Here is a 15,603-nt window from a genome sequence, read left to right on the forward strand (position 1 = left end):
CAGGGTGTCATCCCGCCTGTCCAGTTGTCCGAGTTTGTTGTGCCACACTGTAAGTAATGTTGTGGCGGGGGTGGAGGTGAATTGGAATATTGGATGCTGGACAGGCCAATCAGATTACACGGTCAGGTGCCGCTCAAATTGACTTCACAATGCCTTCAAGGTGTTTGGGGGAGAGTCATACATCAAGAACTTTTTTTCCCGATGACTCTGGGGACATTTCTTAGGAATAGAGTGCTGATATTCGTAAATGGCCTAAATCATTGTCGGACCTTCAAGTATCTAATTTTCCGAACGAGGTCACGAAGAAGGTCTTGCAGAACATCACGATCACTGTTACAACCACGACTCTACGGAGTGGACGCAGAAACTAACAAGCATCCCAACATGGTCCCAAAAGGAAAAAAAAAGATACCCGGACCTACCAGTCAACCATTGCCCGCCCAGGACCAGCCCAAGGAGGAGGATAATGGCCCTTTGTTCTTCTATATGCCAGATGCAAAGAATGGCGAGTTGTGCCAGTGGTATCCGTCTCGATTTACTGTAGGAAAAGCACACATCTCGAAGCTAGTCGGCCGTGTCGTCGATGAGACCGACCCGGACAGCGATATTACCTTCACTTGTGCGGAACAATTCATGATGTACTGTAAAGCCGCCCGTTTTGGCGACACTGCGCGCCAAGCCCGGATCCTCGCGACAACGAATCCCAAGGAGCAAAAACAACTAGGCAAAGGCACGGAGGGCTTCACAGACGCCAGCTGGGACGAGGTGAAGAGCGCAGTGGTGGAAGCCGGAAACATCGCCAAGTTTGGGCAGAACCTGGGGCTGCGGCGGAAGCTGTTGGCGACGGGGGGGCGAGTGCTGTGCGAAGCGGCGTCGAGGGATCGGGTGTGGGGGATTGGGTACTCGGAGAAGCATGCTATGGCGCATGGGCGGCACTGGGGAGAGAACAGGCTGGGCAAGGCATTGATGGTGGCGAGGGATGTCTTACAGCGGGAGGATAACGACGGCGAAGGAGAGAAGTCGTGGGAGATGGAGGAGGATGATGCTTCGTGAGATGCTTCCAGTACAGAAGCAGTCACTGGCAGTATTTCCGTCCTAACCATAGGGAACGGACCATGTGTCGTCAACATATATCTGCATCATTAATACCAAAAGGCATGAACATCTCATCGCTTTGACAAGGCCGGCATTAATCTTTTGGAAAAACAAATGACATGTGAATCATCTCCTGCACAGAATAGTTGCTGGGGTTGCCTAAGCCACAGCGCAATGGCTCCTGGTCATGACTCTCCAAGTGACAGATGCATGACATGACTAGAACACAGGGGGCGCACGGAGACGAAGCAACGTGGCCCAGGTAAGTCATGGATATTTGTTGACGGGATCGACGGGCGGGGAAGAGAAGCAATAGAAGCATTGCTTTGTAGCGGACTAGTGGAGTTTCTTTTCGAAAGGATGGGAGTCACTGGAGGCAACAAAGCCTCTCCAGCAGTAAGGTTCACGAGTCGGGACGAGCTTGCGAACGGGCTATGCAAGCCAACGTTTCTTTTTTCCTGCTTTGACCTCCTCCTCGCTCAGTCTTTTCAGGGTCCTATCAGTGGCATTGTGCAAGGCGGGCAGCCGCGTGATTGGGGGCAAGGGGGTGTATGTTGACAACGGGGAACCGGGGGGGAGAAGACGACAACAGAGAGAAGTGGGTGGAAGACGCTCGCGCGACAGGCAGGGGAGTCCCAGCCGCCAGCGGGTTTTTGACTCGAGCGTCATCAACGGTCTCGCAGGCGGCCACGGAGACCCGCGGAAGAGGCGGCGGGTGGAAGCAGAGGAGATGACGAGCGAGATGACAAGTGGGAGACGAGATTGATCCGGTCGACGCTGCGGATGGCCTGATACGAGTCAGCTGAATGGCCGCTGTGCAGTTTCGGCTTGAGGCGCCTCTTCTCTCGTTTTTTTGCTTTCTGTCGCCCCCAAAAAACAAGTCCCAAGTGTGTATCTCTCGAGGCGAGACGGATGCATGTCAGAGATAGACAGCGCCCAGACCCGACAACCGTTGATCAACCACCACCATCAACAGTGTTGCAGCCAACGAATGCCGTTGCAGTATGCATCCGCAGCTGCGAGTTTTCACAACTTTGTCCCTCAGGCCAGCCTGGCAACCCAGGCCAGCCCATCGTATCATGGCAGGCCCCATTCCGCAGCCCAGTCGCTCGTACGTACACAATACGGACAATGACAGGCAACGAAGCCACAAACTCTCGTCCCCTCAGGCCCAGCCCGTTCCGGCGGCGGCATTGGACCCTAGTCCCCTGCGCTGGATCAATGGCTGGCCTGATTGATAGGTGCGAAGCCGCAAAGGGGGGATGTCGTTAGCGCCCACGTAGAGGCTCATCCAGCAACCACTCCAGAAGAAATAAAGGTCACTCACCACGGCGGGGTGGAACCGACTGGCTGCAGGAGGGGCGCTAGAGCTGGGTCGAGGCTCCACTGAATTTAGGGGCCGCCCGTGCTGGGTTGGGAACAGCGTCGGTGACCTGAGAACGCACCCCACTCGTCGTCTCCTCTGGGACTGTGACTTTTGTCGGTGGGCTTTGGTGTGAGCTCTTTCGGCGTAGGTTTGTCTGGCTGTGGATTCGTCTCTGGTCTTTTCGAGGAGGCAACCGCACATAGTGAAGCATCTCTCAGCGAAGAAACACAGCTGCTGAAGCCGGGTCTGGCCACGGGTAAACGCAGGCGGTGGAGGCTGGCCCGTGTGCTGCAGAGGCTACAGTGGCCAACCCACTGAGTAAGGTACGTAGAGGCACAGTTCTCAGACACCTCGAGGTACCTGCAGGGTACCCCCAAGCCCCTTGTGCATTAGCCCCGTCAACCCGTCAACCCGCTCCCCGTCCCGCCCGCCACGCCCTTTCCCCAAACCGCCTGGAAGTAAACAATCTTTTGCTCGTGGCTCATGGCCTGGTGCTGGCTGCTCTGCGCTTGGCCTCACCTCCACCTCGTCATCTCCCCTCGCTCCTACCCTCCTACCCTCCGCAGCCTCCGCCTCCGCTTCCTGGTGCCTGCCTCCACTTGAGAGACCCAGCCGCCGCGCCTTTTTCCCTCTTCCTTGCCAACTCTTGCCAACTCCTCTTGCTTCCACCCTCCTCTCCTCCTGAACATCCCGGCTCCTTACTAAGTCGACCAACAAATCTCCCACCGCCAAACTTTGCCAACTTTGCCGTCAATTTTGCGCTCCAGACGCTTCTTGTGTCTGTTCATATCCGTCTTGTGCATTGTCGATTGTGCATTTTCCTCGCTCTGGAGCTTGGAGCCTGGAGTTCGTTTGCCGTCGTCCCCGTTTTTCTTGCGTGAGTCTGTCCTACAACCATACCACTCCACCGGTCCGCCCGAGCGAAGCAATCTCGCCCCATTCATTATTCATTGCCTCGGGCCCAATCCCCCTTTTCCTTTTCCATTTTCAACCTGCCCGGAGGCTCTCGGATCACTTTCGCAACGGGTCGAGTTCGAGGCATCTTGACTAACCACCTCGCCAGTTTTGCTCTCGCTGTCCCGGCCTTGATGGCTTCCCCAAGATACCCGTAGCCGAGCGATATCGCATACGTGTACCACCTCTTCGACTTCGAAGCGTCTGATAGACGACACAACCGAGCTGACCGCCGGCGATGAGCGCACCTCCTCCGCCTCCGCCTCATGGCGGAGTGCCAAGGGGCTCCGGGTTACCACCCGGAAAGTACGACATCTTCGTCATCCCCGAACACTCGTCCGGTGGCGGATTCCTCTACCTGCCGTCGTTGAAACCCAATGTCAACAGCTTTGCCGCTGGCTTTGCCTCGGCTCTCATTCTCGTCGTCATGTTCCAGACCATGGCTCCCGCCTTCCGGGCTTGGTGGGACAACTTCCAAGGTTTGGGCAACATGGCCATATCCATGCTCATCATCGGCGTGGGTTTCGGTGCCTGGAGCCTGGGAAGGATACAACAGGATAGACCGGACCCTCGTAGTGGTCGTAACGCCTCCGGCGGCCACGGTAGTGAAGGAGGCTTTGGAGGAACGAGCCAAAGGTCGGCACCCAACACCGGTGCCCCCCCTCCTCCTCCTCACGGTAGCAATGGACCACCTCCACCGCCGCCACATAGCGAACCACCCCCTCGACCCCCCCCACAACAAGAAGGACCCAAGACGTCATGGCAAGGTCCCCCTCCCCAACAACGTCCACAACCACAACCTTCACCACCACCACCTCCTCAACCACCGGAGCCCGAACCTGAACGAGAGCCTCAGCCTCCGCCTCGACCATCACCCCAAGCTCGACCTCCGCCGCCTCAAACTCCTCCTCAAACTCCTCCACCGAAGCCTCGCCAACGGGAACCGTCACCCCCGCCGCCACCATCTCCAAAGCCAGCGCCCACTCCTAAACAAAAGGGTTCTTGGGAGAAGGCCCGGGAGGAATTGAGGAAAAAGGAAGAGGAACGTAAAATAAAGGAGGCAGAGCAAAAGCGGCGAGAGGAGGCTATACGACGGTTGGCCGAACTGAGAGCCAAGGACGCCAAGGAACGTCTAGAGAGAGAAAAAGAGCGAGAACGGCGAGAAAGAGAAGCCAAGGACCGTAAGGAGCGTCTGGATGCTGAACAACGCGCCAAGGATCTCGCCGAGAAGCTGGAACATGAGCGCAAAGAGAGAGAACGATTTGAAAAGGAGGCAAAGGAGATCCGAGAACGTGAAGCTCAGAGACAGAAGGAGGTGCAAGAACAAGAAGAGAAAAAGAGAAAAGAGGTTCGAGAGCGAGAAGAGAGGAGAAGGAAGTTTGCAGCTGAGCGGGAAGCGCAGAGGAAGCGGGAAGCCGACGAAGCTCATAAGCGTGAAGAGTTGAGGAAGCAGAAAGAAAGGCAGCAGGAATTGGAGAAACAAAGAGAGAGAGAGAAAGCAGAGAGAGAAAAGGCCGAGAAGGAAAGGGCTGAGAAGGCCGAAAAGGAAAGAGTCGAAAAGGAAAGAGCTGAGAAGGAACGAATTGAAAGAGAACGCGCTGAAAGGGAACGGGCCGAAAAGGAACGAGCTGAAAAGGAAAAGGAATCCCATTCGCCTCGCACAGGAACCTATGCGTTCTCTGGTGTCGGCGAGAGGATCAGCATGTGGCCCAACGGCCGGCCACCAGCTCCTGCTCAATCGACAACATCGTCTTCGTCGACTCCGAAAAAGGCTCCTCCCAGCACAGCTGCCCCATCACCGGCCTCCAAGAAACCTCCTCCTAGCACTGCTGCACCTTCTCCATCCGCAAAGAAGGCTACTCCTCCGCCCAGTAGTGCTAGGTCTGGCGTCAGCACGGAAAACTCCTATCGACCGTACGACAAGGCCAAGAAACCGCAACACAAGAAGTCGGCTTCTTCCTTGGGATCCGAGTCCTCGTTCGCGCCATCTCACAGTACTGCCCGGACAACACCCCCACCCTCTGCGCGAGGTGGCCCTTATACTACCACCGACCCTGACAAGATTGTCATCTCTGCTGTGTATCTTTTCATGAACCAATACGCCAAGACGCCCGCCAGCCAGCTCATCTCGGGAGTCGGCACCGTCACCGATGGCCTCATCCTCCGCATCACGACCGAGGGCCTCTTCATCGATGACGATGTCCGAAGTGTACCACAACGAGAGTGGGATGTCAAGGCTTGGACCTTGAAACAAGTTGAGGTATGTCCGCCGCACTGTTTGAACCCGTCGTCGAATGATGCTAACCAGTATGACCAGACCGGCGAATGGAAAACCAAGGGCTTGAACTTGCTTCGTGCCACGATCCGCGACCAAGAAGGCAAACGGTACGTGTTTGTCATCGATGAGTCAGAAAGCTGGAAGGTAGCCGCCGGTCTGCAACGCCTTCGAAAGGGAAGCCAAGTTCGCCAAATGACTGTCAGCAACATGACAGCCGCCGAGGCTCGTGGCGCCCTCGAGATGCTAGGCTGGGCTAGCTGAGAGGTCCCCCTGTGGGGGGCCATTCGATTCGGTACATAGGTTTTGGGTCAGAAGGCATCGGTACACGTTAGATGCTCGACCATAGAGAGCGAGCAGGAGCATGGTCATTTATGGACTCTGGCGGTCGGCGACCAGGACAAAAACATTCGAGAGCGGCATTGTGGAGACATGATTGTTGGAATGTGGAGGGATTGCATAGCAAGACAGGAGTACTGGAGAAAGGTGAATGCGACGGGGCGTTCCGCTCGTGTCAATCGTTTTTGTTGGTTTGCGAGCATTCCGTTGATCATACCCCACGAATTGCAGATTGGATCGGAAACTAGATTCACAACGACAGACATGAACACAATATGAGATTTTAATACCCAAATATACCTGACCTTTTGCTATATTCTATTTCCATGACGTGACCATGAACCTGATTTTTCCTCTTGGTCTTGAGCAGAACATGAAACACAATTGAGGAATTGACTACAGGTTGTCTAGACCACGGACCATTCCTCAGTATTGTCACCTGAGACATCTCCATCACAGGAGACTCAATGATTGGCTGGGGTTTCTACAGTAACATGATGTCTTATGATGATCTGCTAAATACAATTCTACTCTTTCCATGATGTCTGTGAATGATAGGTGGAGAGTATATACCTGGGCTGCGGCTCCAACTGCCTCCCTTGTTGACTTGTTGTGCGCTAATTCTGGCTGAGAGAAACTCAAACGGAGTATCTCTATTTGAAAAGAAATTGATTCATGGATTCTTATACCCCTGCTGGACACTGGATCCCATCGAATACCTCAGTCTGTTGCTGAACCAATCCCAGCTAGAGGAGTCAACTGCTATTATCTTTATAACCAGCCTTTACGTGTGAATTATGTGATTGCTAAGGGATAAATAATGAGGCATTTAATTTATCGATCTTGGTTTTTTGAATAGAGATATGTGATCTTAGCCGTATTAACTGATTGACATAGCAATATGAGTATAATGTTTAAAAGTATTACTATTCGCACACAGGTACAAGCTTCTTTATTAAAGCATCAGCTTAACTAAAGACATGAATCTGCCTTATGTACAATATAGTTAAATATAACCTTGAATTTCTGGCTTTCTTATTAAATCAGACCTAATAGTCACGGGCGTCAAGATTGTGAAGCGGTTTGTTAGTTAGATGTCGGGCAATGCGGGCACACTGCTGGTGGCGAGAGCTTGGTTCGAGTACCGCATGCCATATGGCAACTCGATATTCGGAACCTGCTGTGTCCAATTGGGCGCCCTTGCCTTGTATTTCAACCAGAAATTGGCGGGTCGCTTTGGGTAGTCCTCCCACTCGGCCGTGGGGTCCCCATATCCGAGTGCCCCATACATTGGATTGAAGTCCATTAGAATAAAGCCAGGATATCGATCACATCCAAGGCCGCGTGGGAGAGTCTGTGCGCCTGCCCAGTCGTAGATTTTTAGTTAGGTTTCCATCTTCATCGCAGAGCATATTCCCGCCATCGAAGTTATCAAACCCAGGATAATAGTCCGCCGGCTTCTCGGAGTCTATTGAAGAAATGACACTTCGCAATGATTCAAGGAAAGAGCTCACTGGGATTTTGGGCTCTGCTGTAGTGTCGTCGACGGCCTTGATGTAGTCTTCGATTGAATGGAAAGGGCCTAATTCTGTGATGGTGGTGTGGTCACCACGTTCAGAAGGGCCCCGTCTGTAAGTTATAGACAACCGATGTTATTACCGTCGATTGTGGACCCGATCGTATCAAAATGCATCGAGGAGAGATGTGCCATCGCTCGCGCAACGGACTCGAGAATGTTCATCCGCACGTTTCCACCGTGTTTCCGATCCTCATACCAGGCATCGCATATCTGGCGACCCGACTGATAACTCATCACGATGTATGGGGCCGAAAGAGGGTTGTCGTTGCCTGTGTCGAAGTTATAGACCTCAGGTACGGGGACCTGCGTCTTTTCACGCATCATGCGCACGGTTTCGAGAGCGGACTTGGGAGCTTTCCGTGTCACCTCTGAAACATCGTCTACTAGCATCATGCGTAGTACCAGCCCCGTGAGTCGTCGAGATTAACGATGTAGTCACAGGGTGTGTTGCAGAAGATGGAGTGCAGGTTGTTGCAGTGGGCAGAGGAAGAGAGGTTGACTCTCCGTTTCAGTGTTCTAACATGAGGGCTCGGGCTTGAATGAAGCTTAATCTGCAAACAGTCTGCTCTGGACTGGGTAGAAGCAGAGTTAGATCTGCTTTGGCTGGTTTGGAATGTGAGTTTAGTGAAAGACCAGGCAGGCAGTGCCCTTTGTGTTGTGTTTGAGAAGTGGGTGGGTTTGCCGCGTCAACATGCAAACATGTTTCCGTAGCACACGCGCACGAAACCAGAGACCTTGTGTGCGGTGAATCAACCACGTAAGTTGATGTGTTGCTGAAGATGAAACCCCCAGCGGTAGGCCATTGTTTTCCATCTTATGAGATCTGTCTTCCATTCAGTTGCCTACGGAATCAAAATACTGATACTCAAAGCGCATTTACGCCGAGTTTTCGAACCAGTTCTCTTCCCATTATGAGTTGTCTCAAGGCACACGCACAAAAGTACTTAACAGCCAGCGGTCTTCATACCAGCGAGCGGTGACGGTGTTGCTGGGCTCCCTCTAATATCAATTTCCCTTATTTCCGAAAAGCCCCAAACATCACCGCTGCATAGTAGCAAACAATGGGTACAGGTAAAAAGATGTGGAGTAAAGAGGATGTGTGAATTACGAGAACACACATCGTTCAGGTCACTCAAGTCGACGCTGCTGCTATAGCGGGCTACTCAACCTGACCTGTCTTAAGTTACTACACCATTCAACAATTGGAGCGTGACAGTGTAGTTGATAGTTTGTATTTATTTGGCTTGATTAGGCTAGGAGAATATTTCCTGCATGTGTTTGCCATTAGTTGATAATAACAATACTTTTGTCCCCCAGAGCGAAGGGCGAGTGGGGATCTAGTTGATCTTGACCGGCATCGCCTTCGCCTCCATACCCTTTATATCCAGTCCTCGAAGTAAACGAACCCACGCCTCAACTTCTCGATCAATGTTCAATCTGTAAGATCCTCATGAACCCAAACTCCTTGCATCCGTCGCACATATTGACACATATCATACAGTCATCATTCAAAGCTTGTCGTCACGCACATCCCAAACCTCCACATTACCATCCATCTTCCCAAACACCAGCGTCTTCCCGTCGGCCGCAAACGCCGCGGAAGTCACAATCACGTCCTCGTCCCGCGCAAAGACGACCTCCCCGGACGCAATGTCCATAATGTCAAACCCATCTTCCGTGCGGCACGTCATGTACCGGCAGTCGGGCGAGATGCACAGCGGCCAGCCTTCGTTGCGGCGCACGCTGTTGAGGTTGTACGAGGTTAGGTCGTTGGTTTGCGGCAGCCAGACGTGGACGGTCGTGTCCCAGACGGAGACGATGCGGCGACCGTCTGCCGAGACGGCGAGGCAGCGTGGATTAGTCGAGTTCTCGATTTCCAGGCGGCGCAGAGTTTTGGCTGTCGTAGGGTTGGTGATGCGCAAGGTGCCGTCGCGCGAGATTGTGACGAGGCTGTTGTCCGGCATGAATGCAGCGTGGGTAACCGCATCGATGTGGCTCATGACTCTGCCGACTCTTGTGCCGGTGCGGACATCCCAGATGCTCATGCGGTTGTTGGCCTCTCCAGCAGCGAGGATTCTCCCATCGCCGTTCCACGCAATAGGTGCACCGTCTGCCTCCTTGAGCTCCCCCGCCGTCTTCCCAGTCGCCCCATCGCGCAGCAGGACGGTGCTGTTGTGGTGATACTCGACCCCTCCAGCGAGCTGGACAGTCCAGTCACGAACAGTAGCGAAGCGGTTTCCCTGGGGCGAAAAGGCAGCGTGAGACCCGCTCGTCTTGGAGTAGCCGCGCTGGTTCGTCAGGTCAAAGACGTCGATCCAGGATTGGGCTGTCTGCGCCGCTGTGTAAACAGCGTAGGCGGCTGAGCTGGATGGAGAAACCCCGACAGCGGTGACTTCGACCTTGCTGCAGAGACGTCGGAATCGCAGAGCCAGGTTTAAGCCGGGGGAGCAAATGCTATCAGTCACCGTAGTGCTGGTCATGGCTGAGTCTGAGGTTGGCGATTGACCCCTGGTCCCGTGTTAGTCTGAGTGTGCTTGGAGTTTGGTAAGGATCGACTTACATGTTGCGGAGTAGTAATTGTCCGAGAAAGGCAATCGGAGATATAAGTGTGCTGATTCACTGGGGAGCCAATCACTTGTTTCAGTTCAGAAGTTCTAATTGAGTTTGAAGGGTCGGGATCAAGGAATAAGTGTTGTGAGGAGTTGTTTGTGTTGTAGGTAGTGTATGTGATGGGCAGAATCCTTTGAAAAGAGGGCGGCCATACCATCTTAAAGTCCCACGCGCAGTCATGATGGAGTGATGACTCTACGGAGTAATGGCCGCCCAAATCTCCAAACTGGATGGGTTGTTAATCACGCCCACCCTCTCGCATGGGACGTCGGCCGCGAGGAGCTAGGGCGCATCGACTAAGGCCTGAATAGTTCGAATAAGCAACATGGTAAACTTCTCACCAGCCGGGGGGAAAATAACCGCTTTTCCTATTTAGTTCGGACAGATGCACGTTCTTTCAAGTAAACACTCGTATTTTGTCCTAGTTAGACGCTTGAGGGTAATGGCAGCTGGCTAACAAGCGTACGCCTCGCTGGGGGAAGCAGGGTGTTGTCGAGCAAGCAAGGCACAGCCAATGAGACTAACCTGATGCTATCACGACTTGACCGCACACCTCTTTACACCTCCCTCGGTTCCTACTCTCTGCGGAGCCATGATGGCCTCGGCGTGAAGGCTGGTGCGGCGTGAGTCACGGCGGCGGGCAGCCTTGAAAAACACTGCTGGAGCTGTGATTGATTGACCCGCCCACCCCTGCACAAATACGCCAACATGCACCCGCTGCAGGAGCGCCAGAGGGGCTCTTCGGCGAGGCGCAATAGGGAATAGCGTCCGTCGCGCAGCACTGCGCCCTTTGTGCTGTCATGGGATGGCGCATTTGGGGGAGGCATTTGGAGATTGGGGGGAGTTGGCTGTGGCTTTGTTGCTTCGCCAAGCATGCCCAGCTTTAAGGATGGCTGGGCAGCCAAACCAGGAATTTGCCGAGATGGATGGGAGTTGGATGGACTGCGAATACGGTCACTGAGGGGTGTCAGCTGGCTTTAGGATTGTATTTCAAACATTCTCATGGCTGAGTAATTGCTTCTGCCATTGAGCTTGGTGAGGCTGTCATCAAGCGATGGTTCCTTCAGCAAGCACGCGTGATGGCGGCATTCAGCATCGCGCAATCGTCATTCACCTGGCGGACATCACAAGACGGCAATTGGACAGTACCGGGGTGTTAACATTCAATTCGTCATATATTGTCGTTGTATGCCAATAACTACCTGTATAGGTAAGCAGCACGACTTTTACCTACGGAATCTCATAGGGTTGTCGTCATTTCCCAAGTGCCATCAGGGTGCCCGCTCATGATGAGGGGTCTTTCTCTTCCACCCCCCATAACAAGCACGTCTCCTTCGCAAGACATGCTACCCATCTCTCCTTTTCTCTCTTTACTTAAGCACCAAAGGCCTCCTCGTAGCCGACCATGCACGATCGGTATCGCACTGAGCTGGTCTCGAGGTTGTGCATGGCCTTCTGGAGACCCTCCTTGGAGATGGGAATCTCCTCAACCCACGACTTGATGCCCTGGTCGGCTGCAAGCTGCAGCATCTCGAGCATCTCACGTCGGCTACCCAAGTGGGAGCTGCCGATGTAGCAGCCGTTGGCGAGGAAGTCCTGGTTGCGGACGGTGAGGCCCTCGCCACCGGGCAGACCGACCGAGTTCCAGTGGCCGTGGATGTCGAGCAGGCTGAGGTACTCGCTCAGGGCGAAGCCGTCGAACGAGGTGGCGGTGTTGATGATGATGTCGAAGGTCATCTTGTGGCCCTCGGTCCAGTTCTTCTCGCCAGTGGCCAGGAAGCCGTCGGCGCCCATCTTCTTGGCGTCGGCCTCCTTGGCACGCGAGCGGGAGATGGCCCAGACCTCAGCACCGAGAGCCTTTGCGAAGAGGAGACCGTAGTGGCCAAGACCACCGATGCCGACGATGCCGACCTTCTTGCCAGGGCCGGCGCCGAGTCGCTTCAGGGGGCTGTAGACGGTGATACCGGCGCACAGCATGGGAGCGGCCTGGGTGCTGGGGAGAGCCTCGGGAATGGGGTAGACCCTGTGAAGAGAGGCTTGGTTAGTTGACGATACATACAATGGGAGACGCTGACTGAGACTGCAGTTGAAAAAAAAAGCGGAATTGGAGACTCACCAGTACTCATCGACTCGGGTGTGAGAGGAGTAACCACCCTGGGTGGTGAAGCCGGTGTCGAGGTAGGGAGCGCCATAGGCGTCAATCTGGTGCTTGCAGTAGGTCTCGTTGTCGTTCTTGCACTGGCGGCACTCCATGCACGAATAAACCTGAGCACCAGCGCCAACACGGTCACCAACCTTGGCGGTGGTGACCTTGGAGCCGACGCGGACGACCTTGCCGACGACCTCGTGCCCGACGGCCAGAGGGTAGGGGCAGCCTCCCCAGTCGCCGCTGATGGTGTGCTTGTCGCTGGCGCAGACACCGCAGCAGTCGATCTTGATGTCGATGTCCTTCTCGCCGAAGGGACGGGGCTGCCACGAGTTCTTCTCGAACTCGAGCCAGTTGTCGGCGCTGGGCGACTGGAAGCTCTGGAACTGATCGGGGGAAGACATGATGGGCTTGAGGCTGAGGGTTGTACAGGGACTCTACTACTCAGGGAAAGGGAGAGAGGAGGAACGCGTCAATGGATTGCGACGGGGGATCTGATTCTTAAAGCTGTCGCTCGAGAACCCAAAAGCCCAAAAGCCACCTCCAGTCCCAACATACCCCCACTCTATCGGTCATGAGCTCGGTCTCGTCGCGATGAGCGTCGCGGGCTGCATCTGGAGCGGAGTGAGGGGTGAGCACTGAGGGGCAGCGATTGCTCCGAGGTGGAGGGGCAGCTTTGGGGGGAACCACAGGCGCCAATGGGTTTGGGGGTCGGCTTTGGCTTCATCCCGCACCTGGCCGTGCTCAACGACGATCGGATGGGCATCGCAACGGCACGCGATAGGGTCACAGAGGGTCACGGAGGGTCACAAGAGGGTCTCATCGCAGCCTGTGTCCCGCAAAAGCCCCATCACAGCCGGCTCCCGCTCCAATTTACCCCACCATCTCGGGGCTCTGGTGTTGGTGGCGGTCGGATTATCGTGGGCAGATTAATCCGACGGCGGCCGATTCCTCCACGAAACATGACCCCAACTCGACCCCCAGACTCTGGGATCCCGCAGACACTACACCACGCCTGAACAAGTGCCGAGATGCAATGAGATTGATGGGTGCGAGGCTGTTGCTCTCCTTCCTTCCTCTCTCCTCGTTGTTTCCCCTCTCTTCCGTTCGTCCTTGATGCGACACCACTCGGCTCTACGGACGCGAAGCTTCATTGTAACCCTTGCATATCCAATTCGTCCTACGTTGACTACAATTGCTCGTTCCATCGCCTATCGGATATCGGGTATCCCTCCCGAGTCGTCTCGACACACGCCCGCCACTAAAATATCCCGACCCTCCCCCGATCACAATTTATCCTGCGACCTCATGTGCCCATCGTGACCAGATGACCGACTCATTTACCCCTTCACTCGCTCTTCTTCCAGTCCTTGCGCTTCAGGGCCCGCGACTCGCCCAGCCCAATCCCCGCCAGGAAACACACTCGCAGCGTCGCTCCGACGTAGACCCACGGCACGTTGCCCAGGTCGCTCACGTTCCACCCCGCGACATTGTAGTAGATTTCGAGCCCGAGCTCCCGAAGCGAGTACAGGTGGCCCAGGTCCGCCAGCAGCAGCACCGTCAGCACCGCGCGCCACACTCGCAGGTCGGCCGTCGATCGGAGCACGAGCGCCTCGTTGAGCGCGAAGAACAGGTACATGTTGGACAGCTGCGACAGCGCCACCGATGTGCTCAGCGGCACCTGCTCGGCCGTCGACGCCGCGTTCAGCAGCGAGAGGTACTCATGCTGGCGGAAGTGGCTGTAAAAGGCACCCACGAGGGCGGATAGGGGCTCGATGAGGAAGAAGAAGACCCGGTAAACGACATGGATCCGAAAGGCCACCTGTTGTTGAGGGGCCATTTTGAGGAACTGCGTTGACAGGGCTCAATTGGTTGTGAGAGGGTAGCAATGAAGCAATGGGTGAGTTTTTATGTTGGCTTGACTGACAATTGAAGCTGTGAATCTGTCTTTTCAGAATGAGAGAATCTTTACACCATGGACCCTAGAATTCGGGAAAAACCTTGATCCACAATATACTGGGGACCTTGGACACAGCGCGGGGCATCTCGAGCATCAGAGTCTACAACTTCACAACGGCCCCGTCGCGACAACTATTTTTCGAGGTGGGTCGGCCGATGGACTATATCTGCCCAAGTTTCGATCCAGAGACGAGCCATGGCTTTTGCGCACCCGCCAGGTGATGCCTTGGACGGAGTTGTCCGCAAGGCGGGTGTCCAACCCTGTTCTGCGAAATGACTGCCACAAACCGCGCAGGTATAAATAACTGGTACGGACCACGATAACTTTATGGCTTCCCGGCTACCTTGGGATGCATCTTTTCTATCGCATTGCCTCGGTGATTTCGCAACGTATTCGTCTGGCTGGAATCGAATTGCCTTGATTCTGCAACTTACACATCGCCATTACAGCATAGGTACCATGGGTTCTTAGAAAAAGAAGTAAAGGAATAAACCTATCATCTCCCCTAATGTGTAGCCTACGCCTCAGTACTTTCAGCGGAAAGTAGCTGCGTTGTGCTGAGTACTATGAGCAGGAGGCAAGTTAGTGGTAAAGAAGAATGCGCAGGTTTTATTGTTGTGGCCTGTGTCATGCATGCAGTGAGCGAATCGAGTGCACTTCAACATCACACCGTAAAATCGAGTGCCTGCAACGAATGGTTCGCGGTGTGGTAGCACATGCAACACTTCGGATGCTTCAACTTGTCTGATTTGTGACCGCCATGAGCTGGGGAAGTAATTGCAACCCAATGAAGCAAGTGGCAGAACAAGCGGGAGAAGGCGGTGACAGAATTTCTTGGTTCGGGCTGTGGCGGCAGCGTTCGGACTCTCCGTCTAGTCGGGATAAGCTAATCTGGTCCTGGACCAGTTTGGGGTTCGAACAGAAGGATTTTGGGTGATCTCTCTGTAGATCCTCGGCCTAAGCTCAACAAGCTGGTGCTGCGCCTGGGGAATGTGAGTGGCCCGGACGGCTTGGGGGCGAGTCTGGGGCGACTATGTCGAAAAGTCTGCGCGATTGCGATAGGATGGGCTTGCGAGTCAGGGCGGGCATGAATCATGGCGGCAATCTTGGTTCTCTCTGCAGAGAAATATCGGTAAGACGTGCTGACGTTGGTGAGCGGTCAGTTTTGCCAGGGTTGAACCCCGAGATGGTGTTCGGTACCACCCGAAACTGAGCACTGCAGAAGATATGTCTTGTCTTCACCCGGCGCGCGCGGTGTCTGAGAGTGAGAAAAACAAAC

General features: G+C 54.5%; 7 protein-coding genes across 7 annotated transcripts; 2 read left to right on the forward strand and 5 right to left on the reverse strand.

Annotated features, from left to right (window-relative positions):
- Window positions 1–384: 384 nt before the first annotated feature.
- BGZ61DRAFT_526141 (uncharacterized protein) lies at window positions 385–1,053 on the forward strand (the record flags this gene model as incomplete). The annotated part of the gene is made up of 1 exon (XM_046252904.1): window positions 385–1,053. The coding sequence occupies one exon, from the start codon at window positions 385–387 to the stop codon at window positions 1,051–1,053; it is 669 nt and encodes a 222-aa protein (XP_046112932.1).
- Window positions 1,054–1,907: 854 nt separating this feature from the next.
- Window positions 1,908–2,885, reverse strand: BGZ61DRAFT_28557 (uncharacterized protein). The gene is made up of 2 exons (XM_046238505.1): window positions 2,423–2,885; window positions 1,908–2,303 (listed from the first exon to the last, which is right to left on the reverse strand). Exons 1-2 carry the CDS (start codon window positions 2,660–2,662, stop codon window positions 2,052–2,054), a joined length of 492 nt encoding a protein of 163 aa, XP_046112933.1. The 5' UTR covers window positions 2,663–2,885; the 3' UTR covers window positions 1,908–2,051.
- Window positions 2,886–3,309: 424 nt separating this feature from the next.
- Window positions 3,310–6,008, forward strand: BGZ61DRAFT_28575 (uncharacterized protein). The gene is made up of 2 exons (XM_046238511.1): window positions 3,310–3,342; window positions 3,525–6,008. The coding sequence occupies exon 2, from the start codon at window positions 3,654–3,656 to the stop codon at window positions 5,952–5,954; it is 2,301 nt and encodes a 766-aa protein (XP_046112934.1). The 5' UTR covers window positions 3,310–3,342; window positions 3,525–3,653; the 3' UTR covers window positions 5,955–6,008.
- Window positions 6,009–7,119: 1,111 nt separating this feature from the next.
- On the reverse strand, window positions 7,120–7,998 carry BGZ61DRAFT_526143 (uncharacterized protein; the record flags this gene model as incomplete). Its single annotated transcript, XM_046252905.1, has 2 exons — window positions 7,120–7,391; window positions 7,689–7,998. The coding sequence occupies 2 exons, from the start codon at window positions 7,996–7,998 to the stop codon at window positions 7,120–7,122; spliced, it is 582 nt and encodes a 193-aa protein (XP_046112935.1).
- Window positions 7,999–8,835: 837 nt separating this feature from the next.
- BGZ61DRAFT_28581 (quinon protein alcohol dehydrogenase-like superfamily) lies at window positions 8,836–10,405 on the reverse strand. Its single transcript, XM_046238512.1, has 2 exons — window positions 10,169–10,405; window positions 8,836–10,116 (listed from the first exon to the last, which is right to left on the reverse strand). Coding segments are annotated over exons 1-2 (1,002 nt in total). The 5' UTR covers window positions 10,171–10,405; the 3' UTR covers window positions 8,836–9,116.
- Window positions 10,406–11,592: 1,187 nt separating this feature from the next.
- On the reverse strand, window positions 11,593–12,768 carry BGZ61DRAFT_471493 (chaperonin 10-like protein; the record flags this gene model as incomplete). The annotated part of the gene is made up of 2 exons (XM_046248223.1): window positions 11,593–12,241; window positions 12,335–12,768. The coding sequence occupies 2 exons, from the start codon at window positions 12,766–12,768 to the stop codon at window positions 11,593–11,595; spliced, it is 1,083 nt and encodes a 360-aa protein (XP_046112937.1).
- Window positions 12,769–13,712: 944 nt separating this feature from the next.
- Window positions 13,713–14,204, reverse strand: BGZ61DRAFT_526146 (uncharacterized protein; the record flags this gene model as incomplete). The annotated part of the gene is made up of 1 exon (XM_046252906.1): window positions 13,713–14,204. One exon carries the CDS (start codon window positions 14,202–14,204, stop codon window positions 13,713–13,715), a length of 492 nt encoding a protein of 163 aa, XP_046112938.1.
- Window positions 14,205–15,603: the final 1,399 nt, after the last annotated feature.

Source organism: Ilyonectria robusta, assembly GCF_021365365.1.
Source record: "Ilyonectria robusta strain PMI_751 chromosome Unknown BGZ61scaffold_1, whole genome shotgun sequence".
Lineage (NCBI taxonomy): Eukaryota > Fungi > Ascomycota > Sordariomycetes > Hypocreales > Nectriaceae > Ilyonectria > Ilyonectria robusta.

Coding starts and splice junctions, on each gene's coding strand:
- BGZ61DRAFT_28557 (XM_046238505.1), bottom strand. CDS start 2,662: ATGTGCGGTTGCCTCCTCGAAAAGACCAGAGACGAATCCACAGCCAGA. Junction 2,304..2,422: donor GTCGGTTCCACCCCGCCGTG/GTGAGTGACCTT, acceptor GATCCAGCGCAG/GGGACTAGGGTCCAATGCCG.
- BGZ61DRAFT_28575 (XM_046238511.1), top strand. CDS start 3,654: ATGAGCGCACCTCCTCCGCCTCCGCCTCATGGCGGAGTGCCAAGGGGC.